The sequence below is a fragment of the Amia ocellicauda genome, chromosome 4 (genome assembly GCF_036373705.1).
Source record: "Amia ocellicauda isolate fAmiCal2 chromosome 4, fAmiCal2.hap1, whole genome shotgun sequence".
In the NCBI taxonomy this organism is placed as follows: Eukaryota; Metazoa; Chordata; class Actinopteri; order Amiiformes; family Amiidae; genus Amia; species Amia ocellicauda.
The window spans coordinates 34,952,176-34,972,282 of record NC_089853.1 but is presented as its reverse complement, the minus strand read 5'-3'; the positions used below and the strand labels follow the sequence as shown (position 1 = coordinate 34,972,282).

Below are 20,107 nucleotides of genomic sequence, written 5' to 3'. Positions count from 1 at the left end.
TGTAACAAAATACATTTAAAATGAAATGTTTTACATTAAGCAGACAGCTTCTATGAAATGCGAGAATCCAAAGCTGTAGTGGATTGTGGAATTTGTTCTGGGTGTTGGAGCAGATCATATGGGCCTAACAACAGTGAATGGAAAATGTGAATGGCCTAGCAAAAAACCTTGCATTTTTATGATTTTGGGGTCCAGATTAAATCTGAATTTCAACCTTCAATCTGCCTCAATATTGGATTTCTACTGGGTTTGTAATTTGAGATCATTGTGTAGGTCTTGGTTTCGATTTAATCCAGCCCTTGGTATCTGTAGAAACTTAACTAGCAGTGGGGCTTTTAAACAGAACATCCATACAGATGCTTAATTTTTTTTTACAAAAATAATACAAAAAAATCACCAGTATCATGGAAAACATCTTCTAAAGGTAAGACGCAAACAAATATAAAATGGAGTATATACTGCATGCATGTGAACAAGAACTGGATTTGATCTGCAATTAATAGCTTTAAATAATCTACAAAGGAGTGGAAATGCTCTGAATAAATACATAAAGAAATTAACAATAGAATAACTGGATCAAGCATCTTCAACTACCAGCGGCATAAAGATTGCACGTTACAAACCACTGAATGCAAACCATCCTTTGGAATCATTTAACATTCAAAAAATGAAGCATAATTATCATATCATTGCAATCTTTTTGGCACCGTGTCTTTTCTTTTTCTCATCGCTGCCTTTTCTATAGTCGTGGTGCTACTAGCTGTGCTTTCGTCCAAAAAAAACAAAAAACACACCCACATATATCATGATTTTTTTTTCCTACATGGCCGAGCCTCTCATATTAGATGTGATCTAGAAGAAGGGCCAATTTCACCCAGGGAGCTCCTCTCCACAGTTACGGGTAGCCCCTGGTCATCACAATAGAATATATTGAGCACATTATGGATATGAATCTTGAGCCGAGGCCTGGAGCAGAAAGGTCAGTGCTTGGAGGCAGCTCTGCACTACTCAGCCAGAGAGCAACGAAAGCTAACTAAATAAATAAGAACTGCAGTTCTAGATTAACTCTTTGCTGACAAAGAAAGAAAGAAAGAAAAAGAAAAAAAAGAAAGTGAATAACTGCAGGAACTTATATTTATGTACTACTTCATACAGTAAACATGTAACATGAAAATAAAGTGAAAAGTATTTCTACATATTCAACATAAAAACCAAACCAGAAAGCCATTCTGGAAGCATTTACATATTTGTCGATATACATCTCTATTGTTATATCAATCTATCTAAAGTTGTATTTGAGATCATCCACACAATATTTGAAACATTATTTTTAGGTGATGAATTTAGATCAATAATATATTGTTCATTAAACTATACATATTTATCATGTATCTCTTGGCAGAGTTTTTCGAAAACACAGTCAGCCTACGGAAACAAAAGTTGAGACAGGTGGTTGTAAACTTAGGGCTGCTATGCCATTTATTTCCATTTACTCCGGCAGCCCCCAGTGCTTCCCCTGTACTGTTCCTGTCGAAAGAAAACTCCCAAACATGCTCACATCCAGGACTTCCACTGAACTCGGTTTGTGTTTATTTAGCCTGAGTTTAGGCAGCAAAAATACTTCCAATTAGAACAGTCCAGTATGAAATCTTCACTCGCTAAAAAGTCCCCAATGACAGAGAGAGACTTAAATTACTCCTGCGGTTAAAAGTTTGCTTTTGAGAATTTCAAAGCCACAGTTTTATCATTGCTGCAGAACAGGCAGAGAATTTATAGAACTGCAGATCAGAATACTCAAGAGAATAGATCTGAATGTAGTTGCAGGGAATGCTATTCTTCTATACAGGATATTAGACACTCTGCTAATTGGGAATGTATTACTGTTGGGTTTTTCATTTTTTTTTAGGGAGGCTCACTTATGAATAATGACATGAATGAACCAGACATTTAACAACAAACAAAACAAAATTGAGATATGAGAGTCATAAGTTAACATTGTATATGCAGCTATATAATTACATGAAAATGCAGATAATATAACAGATCACCAGTATGAAAAATTGGTAACCACTGGACGAGATATAAGGTACAATGTTAAGCTGTAGAGTAAAACTGTCTAATGCTTATGAAGCAGTCAGTTTCATGAAGCCAAACATATTTTTCTTCAAGCTTATTTGAGCCTGTTAATACAAAGACATCAGTCTAGATTAGATTCAGTCCTGATTTGCACTAAATACTCTTCTTTAAAAGTAAAGCAAACAGTAAATAAACCTTAAAGTTTGCAAGAGACATCTGTAGTATAAGCATGACAGCTTAGAAAGTATTTTAGAAACATGTTGTGCTGGATTTGATATTGCTATTAGACAAGTCAGAGAGAAATAGTTTTAAACTCCAAGGAATTTTGCCTATTGAAAAATGATTGGCGATCCAGAAAATAGATTATAAAAATGATATCCTTTGGGGAAAAAATAGATTTATTTTTAAGTGAATTAGAAATATAATCCTATAAATAAATAAATACCTTGTCTTCATCTTCGTCCTCCTCACCCCAGTCCATATTATCCTAGAAAATAAGCAATTATTAGTTACATTACAATTGTATTTACCCATGAAGAAAACAAAATATTTGAAAACATATAATAATAAGGCTAGGCAGACTATATTTGTAAACAACAACAAAAATAAAAATCACCAAAAATACAAACAAAATTTGTTGTCGTTGCTCAGATCACTTCATATCAAGTCATCTCTGACCCAAACCAGCCTAACAGTGTGACATTCCCCGCTATAGCTGTGCGTTTCTGCCTCACAGTAGGCCACTGTAAGATCACAGCTTTATCAGACAGGATATTTGGGTCGACCCCAGGTTTCACATTGCCCCAAGTCTCTGCATCTTTCTCTGTGGCCTGCGACACAATCAAACTGAGAGGCTATAGGGTAATTTTGTTTCAGAGAAAAAGGGGATGCGTGTGAAATCGTCGGGCTGTGGGCTAAACCAGCTCACACTAAGAGATTTGAGGGCAAAAGTGCAAGCAGCGTTAACCTTCAAAATAATAAGTTGGGGTGGCAAAGTGTGGTTCTACACCTTGCAGAAGTTCCACTTCAAGGCTATTTCTGCTTATTAACAGTTTGAAGAGATATTATTAATATTATTATTATTATTAATAAAAATGTTTTAGGACACCGACTTTTAGAATTATGAATGTGACTTAATTATCTTGCCTTGCGTGCACTCCTACATAATTCGCGGTCACTACAAGGACATTAATACTGTGTTTAAATGTCTAACTCAGTGGGGAAAGTAGGCTGAGTAGTTGATATTATATACATTTTTCTTCTCTATTCTTTTTTCGGTTTCTCAGGCGGAGATTGGCGTCAGCTTTTCCACAATCGATTTGAAAAAACAGCTGCCACGCCAATCACATCTGAGCTGATTGGGGCCAGAGAGGCAACATTAGGAACACATTTGTCTGCTGTGTTAAGCTCACGTTGCACGTCTTAACACCAAGGCAGCAAAGGAGCTGTCATCTTCTGAGCTCCTGCCTGACGTCTGGAGGAGAGAGAGCAGATTGGGCTGTTTGATGCACGAGGCACTCACCAGGTCATGTGTGTAGCAGACCTTCCCTGAGGCGATCTGGAAGTAGTTCCAAGCGAAGAGGAGGAGGAGAAAGAATGGCAGCATGTAGAATTCCCAGTGCCACACAGTGACCACAAAGATCTGAAACAACAGGACACACTTCGTCTCATTTTCTGACCCAGAACCACAAAGCACTGACTGCAAAAACACAAAACTGAAAACAAATGTGCTTAATTTCCTGTTTTTTTTCTACTATAATTAACAAATACTTTAATATACATAAATATATATATATATATATATATATACACACACACACACACACACACACACACACACACATTATATATACACATACATTTACATACAGTGGCTTGCATACTTATTCACTCCCCAAGGACATGTGGACATTTTGTAGTGTTACAATCTGGAACTAAAATGGTTTAAATTGGGATTTCCTGTCACTGATCTGCACAAAGTATTACAGAATGTCAGAGTTGGGAAAAATATTATCCTTTTTTAATTAACTACAAATAAAAATAAAAAAGTCTTGATTGCATAAGTATTCATCCACTTTGCTATGACACACTTAACTTAAATAAGCTGTGGTGCAGCCAATTGCCTTCAGAAGCCACATAATTAGTTGAACAGAGTGCACCTGTGTGCAATTAAAGAGTCATGTGATCTCAGATTAAATGCACCCGATTCTGGAAGGCCCCAGAGTATGTCAGAGAACATATCCAAACAACTACACCATGAAGACCAAGGAGCTTTCAAAAGAAGTCAGAGAAAGTTCTGGACAAATCACCAATCAGGGTTGGGCTAAAAAAAAGTATCCCAAACTTTGAATATGCCCCGGAGCAGTTAAATATATTATAAAACAGAAAAAATATGGCACAACCAAGACTCTGCCTAGAACAGATCGCCCACCAAAACTGAGCAACCAGGCAAGGAGGTTGGTGGTCAGAGAAGCCACCAAGAGGCCAATGGTAACTCTGAAGGACGAGGAGAAACTGGCCATATGTCAACTATTATCCGGGTGCTCCACAAAGCTGGGCTATATAGAAGAGTGACATGGAGAAAGCTATTGCTGAAAATAGCCATGTGTGGCGCAAAGTCAACACTGCTCATCTCACCGAGAGAACCATTTCCACGGCAATGCACAGCATCGTGGCAGCATCGTGTTATGAGGAGGCTTTTCATCAGCAGGGACTGGGAAACTTGAGGGCAAGATGGATGGAGCCATATATAGGCACACCCTAGAGGAAAACCTGCTTCACTCTGGGAAAGACCTTGGAATGGGGTGAAGGTTCACCTTTCAGCACAATGATCCTAAACACACAGCCAGGGCTACACTGGAGGAGTTACAAACAAGAAGCTGGGTGTCCTAGACTGACCCAGAAAAAGCCCAGACCTCAATCCAATTGAGAATCTGTGGAAAGTTGAAAGTTGCTGTTAACCAATAGTGCCCATCCACCTTTCAGATATTTATTTTAAACTTTTTTTTTTTTTTTTTTTTAACATTAAGAACTACAGTGTGCAAGTGTGAGGAGGAGATTGTCTCATTAAAATAAAAATTACCAAGAAATCAACATAGTATAAAAACAAGACAGGAAATACTGCATTTAAACTGGCAGGAACCTGGACATTTCTTGATCAGGCTCTCAGTAACTGCAGTACTTGAATCAGGGTACCAATTGCAAAGGTACAAAGCTCAGTGTAATGTACGATATTAATCAATGCAGGGCTAAGAGTCATTTAATCTGTTTTGCCTGCGATTGGGTACATAAGGTAACTGAGGGAAGATTGTCTGCATTCACTTCCATCACTGCAGAAATACACAGCAAAGGCGAGACCCTTGAAAAAAATGAGATGAATCATGCTGAATGAATAATCCTTCATAATTCGGTAAAGGACTGGCGCTAAGCACGGCATAGAACTCCCACAGCATTTCACAGCTGCGCATTAATTGGGACAGAACATTTAAAGCCATTTAGTGACAACCTAATGAGTCAGTCTTAAACCGTTATTATCTAAGATGGTTGTTTAGAGGATAGATGAAGAGAAAGGGTAAATGTGACAAATTTCCACTCGTTGACTGACAGATCACACAATCAAGACAACCATGGCCCACAAGGGTCATACTCGCCTGTCACAATTTAAATCCTGTCAGACTGTTTCACCAGTCTTGTTTATGTGCCCCCAAAAAAGTGAATCAATGCTTTGCTAAAAGCTTTTGTTTTTTTATCATGTATTAAGGCTAGGAATATGGTTCGAGTAGTTCATTTTGAACTGACAGTCAATTTACTCAGGGCTTTGTTAGCGATACAATTATCTAATATTATAACATGATTAAGAGAAATGCTATCATATTCTAAAATATCCCTTCAGAGTGTGGTGAACCTCTGCTATAAATGGTATCTTTAACTTTGCGGCATCGGTAACACATTCAGAAAGGACTTGAATACCGAGAGGCAGGAATTTGCCTGTAATGCATCTGTTAAAGTGAATCATAGGATCTTGACTCTGCTTTAAACACTCACACCTACAATAACACCGTGTCCCTGTGTAATACGCTGGGAGCTTGTTAAGTACAATATGTCTGAGTTTATCCCCGTGTAGGATGTGAACTAGCATGCCCTCCAGGCCCACTGTCTGGACTGCACACACAAGGCTGTGCCTGTCATGTCTGCCAGCACCCAGGATCTCTGCTCTGGGGCCACTGTACCTTTACTGTACACAAAACAAGTAAAGCATGTGAGAGAGCCAGGGAAAAACACACCGTCCTGGAGTTGTCAACCTGGCAGCTTCCCCGAGAGATGTCTCACTCTCTTTGTTGCCCTGCTGAACTAAACTTGAAAATGACCACTGAGGAAAATCTAAAGCGATCAGCTACAGTCTTCCTCTGCTATCTTTCCCCATTTTTCATGGTTTGTTCTTTATTATCTGCTTTATTTTTCTTTTGAAGCACCCCCCTCCACTGCTTTAGATGTCAGTCTTTTTAAATTCAAATAGACAATTTTTTCATTTAAAGACAGGAAGTTGATACTGACAAACCAAACTATTCATGACAACATTAAGACAAAATCGTTTTTCTTACTAACTAGCACTCGGGGAATGCAAGTGACAAACGTGTCCATAAAGACAGGTGCCAGGGTTTTGATAGACAGTCAGACCTGGTAACATCAACACAAAGTGGTTTCATGGAGTAAAAGTTAATTATATTGCATTAAATGAAGATAATTTCTAAATGGCTTTGCTACATATGCAACATATATAAATACATTGTCTCTCCACTTGTCTCTTCAGTTGCAAACAACCAGCATTTTCTGTTGTCACCTACATCTCCTATCCGCTGAGGACCTTAACTGTTACCCAGAGGAATTAACTTCATTTTTTGGACAGGTAGCCTGTCGTCCCCGGAGCTTTCATTTTAAACATGCCTTGTAGACTGACTTCAGCCCAGCTGGATTGCTGAACTCCAGTGCCCTCAATGCAAAAGCTGCTCCATTAACCACTAAAGCCTAATTGCCTGGTCTCTATCTTTCGGCACAAGTTAACATGGGGAGGCAATTCATTTCCACCCAGGGAGCCAACAGAGTGAATCTGTCACAGGTATTCATAATCGGCCACTAATGCAAATTCTGCTAACTGTGCATAGCTTGGATAACTGATAAAAGCATAAAGGAGGATAATTTGTTGTGTCTAAATTGTGTGCCTAAAAGGGGCTATAAAGTAAACCTGTCAGAAATCTCCTGTATTCCGAAAAGCGGCGTGTCAGCCCATGTGAGCGGGATTTACATGTTTTTATATGCTAATAAAAATGTAACCGTGAACATCTGGAAAAGCCATTCCTTCTCTCCTTTCAGGCTCACACTCCGTAAACCATGTCAGATACCCCTCATTAATGTGCCGCAGCAAGGTATACCTATCCCTGTCTTCTCGCATTTTCTGCTAGTTTGTGAAATGGAGACGTAACTAATATCTCGCTAAACGGTTTATGTTTTATTACCTGAAAGTGCAAGTGATTAAAGGACGGGGAGGTGGGGGAGTGGGGAAGAGAAAAAAAAAAAAAAAGTGGCGTGTCAGGCTTAAGTGTAAATTTATATTGAAAATAATCCACCTTTTAATTAGCTGGAAAGTTCAGCGCAGCTTCAAACTTGAGAAGTGTGTTACACAGGCTTTGATCACTCAGCAGATCGGATTTGACAGTGAGCGCCTCATGGTCTCTGAAATGTTTTATCACTGGAAAGCAATAGGGCTACCAAGATGAACATATTTTTTAAGCAGCACCAAAAAGCTAGGGGGTGCGTTTGAGAAATCATAAACAAAATCCTGGTGGATAAACAAGAAAGTCAGATTTTAACTGAAAATGTGGTCTAACCAGAATGTGTGTGTGTAACAAAAGCACACTGTGTAATTTGATTTATGACCAAGTTCTACCATGGATCTCTTACACAGATCTTGTATGAAGTGGGTTAAAGTTTTTGCAGAAATTGCCTTTTCCTTTACAGATTTACATTTCCATGAAGTTTGTACTTGTCTTCCCTCTATACAATTCTAAGACAAAGTTGCCACACCCTGTATAGAAAAACTGAACAAAAAATACATATATATTCTTCTGTTCTATTTAACAGGTAATATAAAATAGTCAGTTACATCCATCTCTCGATCTATAAAGTATATATCAATATACCTATACATCTTTACACGCACATAAGAATATATAAATACATACACATACACACACACCTAACTATACATACACAGATTTTATAGACAGTTATATCTGAAGCTTTGTTCATGCATGGTAATTATTTGTATTAGTTGTGAAAGGAATATCCATTTAAAAATCAAATACTGTCATCATAAGTCCTGATTTAAAATCAAAAATCCAAATTATAGCTTTGTTGACACTAAAAAGTTTGCCTTGTTTTCAATAAATAAAACCAAATGCATAAATAATAATAATAATAATCTCTTGATTACAGCACAGTGCATATAATTAATATACACCAGATTTTACATTCGCACAAGCTAGAATTGGATAATTACCGACTTCTAATTGAAATGGTTTTGATTTGTGTGCATAAGGAGCATCCTCTAATGTACCAAACATCCCTTGACAGAGGCATTTAGTTTGAAAGATGTCAGAACAATTACGCATGGAGTGTCTACCAAAAAAATGCATTAATTAATTAATAAAACTGTTACTGAGCATCCAGAAGTGTATGATGGAGATGCTCTCTCCTTAGATACCTGTAACTATGCAGAGGAGTGTTTGCCCTGTGTGCAACAACACTGTTAACCAGGTTACAAATAAGCTGACAATTGTTTTATAGAGCTTTCAATAGTATTCCCCTAAATGCAGTGTACAGGCCTGACAAGTCCGTTGATCACACAATCCATAGCCTAACAATAAGCCTCTACTAGTGACTGCTAAAGTCTCGATACAATAATACTCGAACTGGGGTAAGTACAGTGATGCACATTCCCTGCTTTCCCCAGAGAAAGGTCTTAATTGGCAAAGCTGAAGCAAAGGGCAGAGAGAGGGCACCGGTGGGCAACAAGCGAACCAAACCGCCCTTTAACCACAGCGTTACAAACAAAGTGTGTAGAAATAGACTAGATCGATAGAGAGAGAAAATTGGAAAAAAAAGATGGGCATTAGAGTGAAGGCAGATTGCTCTAAAGAGGAAAAAAAAGAATAGTATTTTAAAATGCATCCAAATCCGCTTATGTGGGGGAGAAAAAACAAACAAAAAAAAAACACAAAAACAAAAGTTTGGAAAGAGTTGGGATTGAAAAACTCTTGGCTCTTAAATGGCCTTTAAATAAATAAATAAATACAATTCTGAAGCTGGCTAGTGCAAAGAAAGAAAAAGAAAAAAAAAAAATCACAAGCCTTCCGGGGAACAGCAAAAAGAGCTGTGGATAAAGTGTCAGTCTGATTGGTGCAGATTATGGAAACACAGCTAAGCAAGTTTAACAAGACTGACTTCAGGCTCTCTAGGCGGCTGCAGGGGTGTGGGGGGTGAAGAAAAAATTAAAACGCACCAAAAGAGGAAAGAAACCTTGCATAATCGTCGCTCCAATCCAGATTCGCTTTTCTGGGTGAAATCAAGGGCGGCTCAAGTAATCTGTAATGCTCTCTCAATTAAAAAAACAACAGAAAAAGGATATGAATAATAAATCAAAGCCCTAGTAGCTATAATGTTCCCTTTCCCCCCCTCTCCCTCCCTCCCTCTTTCAGCTGAGCTTGAAGTGAATGTCTGGCTGAGGGCTAGTGGCAAGGATGGCAACTTTGTACTGGCAGGAATGTGGTTTAAAGCAGTTGTAAATGCAAAGCAATGAGACATGTAATTTGTAGTAAACTCGAGCCAGTTTAATGCTCGCGCAGAGAAATGTTTTTCAAAGGGTGACAGTGAAGGGAAATGCACAGAAGATTTCTCTGCAGGGCAGGTACAGAGTGTGGGCAGCCATAGAGTTTGGGCTGAATAAACATTTCAAAACGGTCAGTTCAAATCTCCTCTGTTGAAGGAAAAGAAGATGTGCTTTAAAAACTAAAAGGGGGAAAAAAGGCTGAAATTGTATCTCTACGTCTGAAGCTCAAAGATGGTTATAAGCCTACATTCTCAGAATGACATAAAAAAAAAAAAAAAGACTGAAGCATTTGTTGCTCATGTCTTTGGGTTTTTTATTTTTATTTTATTTTACAGCTATGAACAATAGTTCACCAAATACTTTTTGGGAAAAGGATTAGGAGTCATATCTCCTAAGTTGAAAGTTGGCCCATGTTAAAAAGCCATTGTTTGCTTGAAGAGTTTTCAACACCTACAAACAGCAAACTCTGGGTTAAAGAGTGGATTCTTTTAGATTGGAATACATTCAGTTTAAATCAGAAAAATGAAGCTTAAAGCAGAAAAATTATATCTTGGGGACTCCCAAATGAAGAGCTAATTAATCATTCAAGATATTTTTTTCCTCGGTAATTCTTATGTCTTCAGCTGATAAAAGCTATGCGCCATGTTTATCTTTCAAACCGATCATGGGAATCTCACTGCTAAACAGTACAAATTGTCCGATTAACCCTTGCATGCGATCCTCCACGGCATCTTAACAAAGGATTACCCTAACAAAGCTGCAGTACAGGCCAAATTTGTTACGACTATTATTTTTGTCACCAAGTCCGGCTAAAATCAGAGAAAAACCAAACAAAGAGCGTGCCTATTTAAGCTCGAAGTCCTCTCCTTCACAAGGGATGTGCGAGGAGCCTTGATGCCTTTGATCGCTGGGACGCTGCCTCTCAGCCACTGTGCTCGCCGGTGTCTCCCCGTCACTGAGCTGCGCCACTTAATTCATTCTACTTGAGGGGTGTGGGCGGGGGGGGGGGGGATGGGACCCTGTGGTGGCTGTCAGTACTGGGCAGTGACACGGGCAGTCACCTCTGGACACCCCTGCCTCTTGTCCTCTGAGAATGTGTGTGTGTGTCTGTGTACGCGTCTCTGCTCAGGAGGATGCGTGAAACCCACGATTGGGAGAGTTAACAACTCTAGGACCTTGCGGGTGACCGAGCAGATATACGAGCTTTCACCAGAGGAGACAACCCCCCCCACTCCCGCCCGCGTGCCGCAGCCTCTCCCTGTCACTTCAGCTCTGCGCACAGATACATTACCGCACAGGGTCGTCAGCCAGGCCCTGTGGACCAGGACTCCCAGGGAGCAGCCAGGTCTCGGGCAGGCAGCCTGTGGAAAGGTGTCCTCTGACTGGGAAGGTGGTGTGTGCCTCAGAGGCAGATATTATGATATCCAGCAAACTGGGGTTAAACACATAGTGGGAATGGGGGGGGAAAAACAAAGACAGGTTCCTGAACACTGAAGTGTCGACCACAGCGCACTGTTTTGGTAGGCAGAGCTATCTATCTTACTTAGGGACATAATTTGGTTATTTTATAATATCTGGAGACTTAATTTGAAAAGAGGTAATAAAACATGCTCTTATTTTATCTGTCAATTAAATCTGAGAGAAACACATGCAAATTATTATTATTAATATCAATATCTCACACACAAGGCATCAGCTCATGATTTGACAGCTGTAAGTTTTCCAGACATACTGCAATGCAGCAAATATGCCAGGCTGTACACTAATACATCTAAAATGTATACTGATCTACAACATTAAAAAACAAACAAAACGGAGGAAAATATGACCACCCCCCCCAAAAAAAAAAGAAAAACTACTTTCATGTCGGTTGAATTTTCCTAAAGCAAAACAAAAGCAGAGACCTTTCTTACTCAGAGCGCACAGGTGGTGTCTGTAGGGTGGCTGCAGAGCCCGGACTGACCCTAGTCCAGCTCTTATCTGGAGAGATCTGATTAGATGGGACTGAAAAATGGTACAGCTGCCAAGTGTGTTTACAGCTGCAGAACATCAAACATTCATCAACTGCCATCTTTGCAGTCTGTGATGTGGAGCAATCAGCATTTCACAGACTGTCAAATAATGTCTAAACAGGTTGCTACCTGGCAATGTCAGAAAGGAAACGGTTACAAACAAAAATAAAAAAATAGAAAAGAAAAAACACAAGTGGGCTCTAGGTCGCGTTTCATGGCAGAGAGGGAATATGTGAATCCTAACTGACAAAGCTACCTTTCTCCAAAAATATTCGTTCTCCTAAAAACCTAAAGCGCCTCTTAATAATTCCAAAGCTTGAAATCGGCTTTAATGTGAAAAATTAATGTATTTTCTTTGCTAGATGGAAACTGTATGGTAGACATCAAAGTTAAAGTGAAGGGATCAAACGAGACCCTTGCTTTAAAATTGTGCCTATTCAGACTCACAGAGTCATCTACCGTGTAATGGAATATTATCTCTCGTTTAAAGTTTGTTTTGTGTGAGGAATGGGAGATTTAACTTTCGCTGTGCACCCCTGGCGTATCCCCGAGTCTGCACTGCACTACGAGACCAACGTCGGCTTTGCCTTGGCTGTGTTTGGCAGTCCTTTACCGCCATCTTCAGGCACAAATGGTTAGTGCAGGAAAGAACTTTATTTGACCCCTCTGCAGAGCTGTTGCTGATGTATACAGTATTCAGTTCACTCAGACCTAGTGAAAAAAAACATTTAAAAGGGAAGTATTTTATTAGGCTTTTAACTGTCACACTCTCCCTCTCTTGTAGAATAACATGCAGTTGTCAAGCTTTAGAAGCACAGATCCTAGACTCATTACAGTAATATAAACAAGTAATAAAAGCCAGATTTTTTTTGTTTTTTTTGCCAGGGGGTGTATTTTCTCCAGAACATTCTTTTTAGGCTACTTAATTAGACAATACCCATTATACACTCGAACCAAAAGTTGGCACTTTGAAGGGGACATCAAACAGCATTGCTTCTCAAGTACTGCCGAGGAGATTATGTAATCAAAATCTACAGCCCGCAAACCCATAAATAATGACTCGCTCAAGAAAGCCTCCCTTCTATTAAAATGATGGTGTTGTCCTGAATCGTTCCTGCAAATACAATAACAATCAATTGCTACCACAAAGTGTCTGGGAGATTATAAGCAAGGGTTTTCAAACTGCCTTTATGAGGAGTTTGTTCTGCAGTTCAGTGCTGAATATATATTTATATATATTTTTATAACACTATACCAAACTTTCCTGATGGTTTCTCAAGATTAAGAAAAACAATAGCTTGACTAAATTAGTAAAATAAAACAAAAACAGGCAAAAGACATTAACACCACATAACACTGTCTATTAACTTTCATGGGCTACAGTTCCACGGTTTACTTCAGTGCCCTGAGGCAAGAGATAACAGTACACCACATGATAAAATTACAAACACTAATTAGCCATCACACTATCTCGCACACCGAAACTCAAAATACCTTCAAGACGTGAGTGATGGGTGAGTGAGTGAGGTTGGGGTTTCAGCAGAGTAATAGCCCCATATACACAGCCTGACAAAAGCTTGACAGCTTTAATCAGAATGGGGAATGAAAGATTCAAAGCAGACGTGCAGGTCCTGCCGGTTTCTTTATCTTAACCCTATTGACAATGTTACAGGATGAGTTGAAAGGGAGAGTTAGGAAGCAATGGCAGAGGAATTTGACTAATAGGACAACAATAGGAGGCAATCGAAATAACGCATAGGGTATATCGCTGGGATGCCGTGAAATGACATGGCCTATTTTTTGATTGGAATCAATAACTTGATATTTTCTTATAGTCTACTCTCACATGTATATATTAATATTATATATATATTATAGATAAATATGTAGCTTCCCCAGCTGTTCCCTGGCCCTATTCTCTGTGTAAAGGCAGCCCGCAGAATGCTAAAGCAACCTCCGATCGCGTGGAAAGGAAGACTCTAATTATACATGCCGCACATCTGAAATGCAAGCAGGGGCCATCTGCCAGTGTCTGACTAAGTTACCTTATTACGAATGCCTAAAGATACAAATATTGGAGGGTACTACTTTCATTAACGCACAAGGTGGCCTGCTGCTTCTCGACAGCTCTGAACACAAACGTAATTGCAAATTATTACTTAGCGCGAGTAGGCCGGGCTCTGGCTTGACTCCTAAGCGGCCCCTTCAAGAGAGGGCATTGGCTTCACATGTGATGCTGGAGTGGTATTGTGTTTATAATGACAGTCAACATTTTCCTTTTTTTTTGTGTAGCATTTTATCATGGTGAGGTGTCTCTGCCTGTACTCGGGACAGCTGTTCATTCACAGTTTCGGTACATCGGTACACCGTGTACTGAAATGACTATGGCCCTGAGCCTCCAGATGCCGTAACACACAGTATAATTAGTTATGCGAGGTGGCAAGTTCTGCTTCTGCCAAGCAGCCGTACAGGCATGGGCTGCACAGACTGACTTGCACTCTTTCCCCCAGGCAACTTCTGTGTGCAAGAACAATTCAACACTTCCATTTATTTTCCCCCCCCCCTGTAATTTATTTATTTTTAATAATAATCAAAAACTAGATTGATTTCACAAGCACAGGAGTTCCAAGGACTGCAGTCTGCGAGATTGCTTTGGTTACAGCTTGCTGCTAAAAATACTGCCGTTTTATTGTCCCTACTTTATCTATGGTCCGTCCTGCGCAGTCTGCTGCATGACCTACAATTGCTTCAAAAATAAAAGCTCCTTACACGTTACCAGTTAAACCTTTCCTTCACTTAATGACAGGCATACATCATCTTTAAAAGCACCCTTCAGGGTGTATTCTATACGTTAAAAAGGGGATAAAGTATCACACAAATTACTAGTCTAGACACTACTCGACATATTAGCACCAACTGTGCATAATTCTACAACTGCATTCAAATCCAATTAAATCTGTCTAACTGTGCCATCTCTTCGAGGGTTAACTTCAACAGTAACCGTGATCCTGTTGCGATGTTGAGTTGGCAAAAGATGAGAGCACATCCACTGCTTTCTTTCAAACAACTCGGGAGCCTGACCTGTTGACTGAAAAGAATGCGGCTCAAAATTAAAATCGGCACCCCTCAGGTTATCCGTACCTAAACTGTACGTTGTGGCATTAATTAGGTACACTCTGTTTTCCTGTGATCAAATCAAAGTTAACAGAACAATGCTTTTGAAAACAGGCTTACATGTCATAAAAATCAGCACAGAACAAAAAAAAAAAAAAACAGCACAGAACAAATTAATATGTAGATCAGGCAAACAATATATAATAATAATGCATTAGATGTCTTTTTCAGATGACAGATAATATACAGTTTCGCAAAAGTCTCTGGGGAAATCCTAGCCCAGCTTTGTTTCCTTCAGCGCGATTTAAGGAACAAGGCCAACCCGCAGAGTTATAAAACCGAAGCAGAAAATTCAAAATACTCTGCGATGCATCCATCTGGTCAACATGAAAAGACGGCAGTACCAGTGAGAGGGCCAGTTGTATAGATGTAGGGGAGACAGAGGGAAATCACATTACTCCAAACTATGCGGCCTGGTGCATTTGTTCATGGACCACAAACACAGGCTTTTCACAAGCCAGGGGATGAGGTAGCTCAATTTCAATCTAAATCTCTACCCTCACTGCAATGGATACAATTACAGGCAGAACCAAGATTGCTCGCGTCACGCTGACAGGGACCGCTCGTCTCCCCGTCTCCACCACTGATTCCAAAACACAATACGAAGCCACCACATGAGGGGGACATGGTTTCATAAAGGGTCAGCCAGCAAAACATAAAAAAGGTATTAAAGAAAGGATTTACACTTTGTAAAACAACCCGCTGAGGTAGTAGTTTGAGTAATGCACAGTATCTGGACTTAGAAGAAATAACATCAGACAAGGAGTGGGCCGCCAGGAGGCAGTTTCTCACAGAACTATTGCAGACTCTCCTTACACAACATAAGAACATAAGAAAGTTTACAAACGAGAGGAAGCCATTCGACCCATCGTACTCGATTGGTGTCCATTAATAACTAAGTGATCCAAGGATCCTATCCAGTCTATTTTTAAATGTTCACATTTTCAGCTTCAACCTGGGGAGTTTGTTCCAGATTGTGACGACTCTCTGTGTGAAGAAGTGTCTCCTGTTTTCCGTCTTGAATGCCTTAAACAACAACTACTATAAATGGATACGAAAACAATGAAACTATCCTGCTAAATCTGTGGTTTAAGCTTTGTATTGTTTTCCATAAAGCGGAAATCAGTTATGAATACTATACTGCATGCACATTGTGCCACACTTCTGCTTATTAGGTTCACCTGCAACATCACAAGACAATTTACCAGGACTGAGCTGATAAAGGTGTCTGCCCCACAAAGTGAACTTCAGCTTCACCATGCTAAATAAGTTTTTCCAAGGTGCATCTTATGTGAAAAGCATTACCATAGCCATGATACTTTTGTTAACAGGAAACTCCAGTATAAACAGGTTATCTGGGTGTTCAGAAGTACTTTAAATCGAAAAACACTTCGGGAATAATGAGCAGAAGAGGTGTACAGTGCTGAAACTAAATGAGACCTTAATACACATTCTTGAAAGCCGATAAAGTGATAGAATAGAGGAGTTTAAAGTGAGTCATCATGACCCATCAGTTTGTGTTTAATAAAAAAAGTGACACCTACAATACAAGCAATATGTCTAGCAAAGGAACTGCTAAGAATGCCATTGGTTAAAAAGCATTCCACTTTAATGTCAGCCATGTGAAAAGATTATTGTACAGGCAGACAAAGGGCTATTCCTATTCATTAAGAAGTGGAGAAAGCTGAATTACTTACCAGGAAAGCTACTAGACTCCTTTGCGAGCTTTCCCATTGAAAACAGCTTTTAATATATTGCATCGTGTGCAATACCGCCTTGGTGATTTTCCTAACTCGATACACGTTCCGTGCTAAAATCTGATGCAGGAATAAGAAGTGGGGAGTGGGGGGGGTTGGGTGAGAGAGAGAGAGAGAAATGCAACAGTTTATATGGTAAGGTCAAGGACAGGTACTTAGACTGTATATAATTTACATTTCTTGACACATTTCTTGGTTTATTGGAGAAGCTCAAAAGAGGATTCTGCTAATGAGCTACTTTCCTTGGTGTTCGGCTTCAGTGTGCAAAATACAGATATAGATAACAAGCTGAATGTAACAAGCTGAACCATCTGAAATTCTAGAGAGATGGGGATTTTTGTTAGAAGCTGTGCTGGGAGGAAGTTACAATCTGTAGCCTGGCAGCAGCATTTGCTTGGTTTGAGAATGAAGTTCCAAACAAATCCAGGATGATTGGACCCTCTTTGCTCTGAGGACTCTAACAGTGGTGTCTCAGCTTTCAGAGCACAGCTTGTTACAGTCACACTTCTAGTGACAAGGGCAATAAAACCAAGTGAACCGCCTGTTCTTAGAGGAGTAAGTGGCACAACACAGGAGGAAATAATGGCAGCGTAACGAATTTTTGTGTAACCAACTGTGACGTTTTTAACGGCACTGCTTTACGCAACTGAAGCTTGGATTATAAAAATGCCACAAAAGTTTAATTATGCTGCATTAATATAAAAAGTATCATATCATACCACAGCACAGTCCTAAGTGAACTGAAAACAAACCTTTTTGGAGAATTTGGGATTGTCCTCCATAAATTTCAATTCTTTTGGTTTGAAGGTTCTGATGCTTGCTTTAACCTGGAATAACATAAATAAAAACACAAACATTGGAGAAAAAATAATTGGAGCTAAAGATGCATCTTCTCATTATTGTGGTGCAGTCACACAATACTTTATTAAACCATATTTTAAATATTTTGCTCAATAAATGTCATACATTTCTAAAAGATGATCACTGTGTTCAGTGCATAGATGATGCAGTTTCTTATTTATACATTTTAAGTCATTATTAGATTTTTACCTTCTCAAAGTGGTCAAATAAACATTACATTCATGCAAAATTAATTGGTGGGATTAGTCATATATTTGAGAAAAGGGAAGCTTTAAAAATGTTTATTGTCTAGACTGCAGACCAGAATAAATCTAAGCACATCAAAGAACATTTAAAGAAAGTTATATTATCAAAAACAAGAACATAAACACAAATTAGTACATCAATTCTGATTCATAATTCAGTAATTAAATGAGACAAATTCAACATTTAAACATCCTACATTTAAAAGGGACATTTAAAAAAGGTAAACATTTAAAGTCAACTTAAAATTCACGAACTCAACTGAAAAAGGGGTTGACAAAATAATAAGAGGCAGATAATGTATTGTAACAATTCAATTCCTTAACAAAAAGCATTTAAATGAATGTACCTTACATATCATGTTTGACCAATGAATAACTAATGTCATCAAAAAACCAAAACCAAAATGAGTCACATGGGCTCAGATTGACGATATGGTGCTCAAAAGGGATTATCTGACTCGCTTCTTATGAACTAAGAATGCACTATATATGAAGCCATATTCATTGCTTCCTTCATTCAAAGCCAAGCAAATATCTTCAGCTTTCTTAACTTAATACAGTCTCTTTATTCTGGTAAAAGGATTACTGAATTAGTAGCTCACTGACATTGATCAGATTAGACCTAGACTGCACCCATGGCTAATCCTTGCCAAAGGCAGACGCCAACAGTACAGTCATTACAGTAGTGCGCACGTTGATTGAGCTTTGCACACAAAAAGTATTAATTTACTAAAGAATTTATACATTCATTTTCGCAAAACCCCACCTGACAAGACACTAATTCGAAACTAAAAGCACAGCCCATCATTTCACCATAATGTATTTGTGCTAAGGATTATTGGAATATGAAATGGTACTAAATCAGATTCTTTCAAAATGGATTATCAGGATGGATTAAAATATGGGAGTAATTATGAGGAGTTGTGATATAGTCAATGCTGTCAATGTGCCCGACGCCAAACTTTACCAATTACGATTCTTGGCCATGTTTATTTGCTGTTTCCATTTAAATGTAATGCAGGTAGCGGTCAAGTCATCATTAAAAAGAGACAACCATTTTGTCAGTTTTCCACAAATTTCAGTGAGTGATTTTGAAAAGCTTATACAAAATCGATACTTCTCTGATAAACTTGATTTCATAGATCAGGCTATACACGTTTTCTTGCCCTGTATCCTTGAAGGTAGAACATGACCAGAACAGAATACTTGATATAACTGATAGTGCTTTATTACAAGTGGACATGCTATATATACACAAACAACTGGCAAAAACACACCAAAAACTGCATTACTGTAATTAAATATGGATGGATTTTCCTTACCGGGTTAAAAATGACCTCCAGGTCCAAACAAATAGTCCCCTTGGCAGGCCCACTTAAGTCCTTGTTCTTCAATGAATAGGATGTCTGATGACCATTGTGTACCTTTGGACAAACATAGGTTATAAAAGTGGACCAACTTTAAGTTGTTAGTAAAATTAAGGCAGTGTCACAGATTAAGACCTTTAAGGACTGCAATAAAGTTCTACTAGATTTTGCCAAGTCAATGCTCAAGAGTTTGTCTTCACCCAGATGACAGGGGGTGTGTGCTGACTGAGACAAGGGGGACATTACAAACACTATTACTGAAGCATTTAGTAGGCAGTTGAAATTACATTTATAGATAGCATGGTTAACATTGAAACACAGAGCACAAGCACACAGTCAAACACAAAGTAATCCACAGCAGGTAACAATTTAATGAAAAGTAGAATATGGCTTTCCATAAGAAGGTATTTAACTAGAAACCTATCGAAAAAAATAAAATGCAGTTCAAAGTCGTTGCAATGTATGAACAGACCTGCCATTTCAAAGCTTCGGGCAAACTAAATCAAGATGATGAATAAAGAGTATGCTAATTTTCACCAAAATCATGACTAAAGCACTATTTCACTGTTTCTCCTCAGTAAAACAGTTTCTGATTGGCAGTAAAATGAAAGCCATAAGCATATATTTTGTTTGATATTGAGCAAAAACACTTCTATCATTTTATTTTAATAGAATGGGTGCAGACATCAGATCGTTAACAATAAAACAGTTGTAGTATTCATTCCTTCAG

General features: G+C 38.8%; 1 protein-coding gene across 2 annotated transcripts in view; it reads right to left on the bottom strand.

Annotated features, from left to right (window-relative positions):
* Positions 1 to 20,107, bottom strand: part of mctp2a (multiple C2 domains, transmembrane 2a) — an 85,298-nt gene that overhangs the window by 15,600 nt on the left and 49,591 nt on the right. For both annotated transcript variants that reach the window (XM_066701977.1, XM_066701978.1), the window contains 5 exons: positions 19,333 to 19,434; positions 17,657 to 17,731; positions 16,845 to 16,964; positions 3,599 to 3,718; positions 2,522 to 2,563 (listed from right to left, as the gene is read on the bottom strand). In XM_066701977.1, coding sequence (XP_066558074.1) covers positions 2,522 to 2,563; positions 3,599 to 3,718; positions 16,845 to 16,964; positions 17,657 to 17,731; positions 19,333 to 19,434 — 459 coding nt within the window. The remainder of the gene's footprint in view (positions 1 to 2,521; positions 2,564 to 3,598; positions 3,719 to 16,844; positions 16,965 to 17,656; positions 17,732 to 19,332; positions 19,435 to 20,107) is intronic.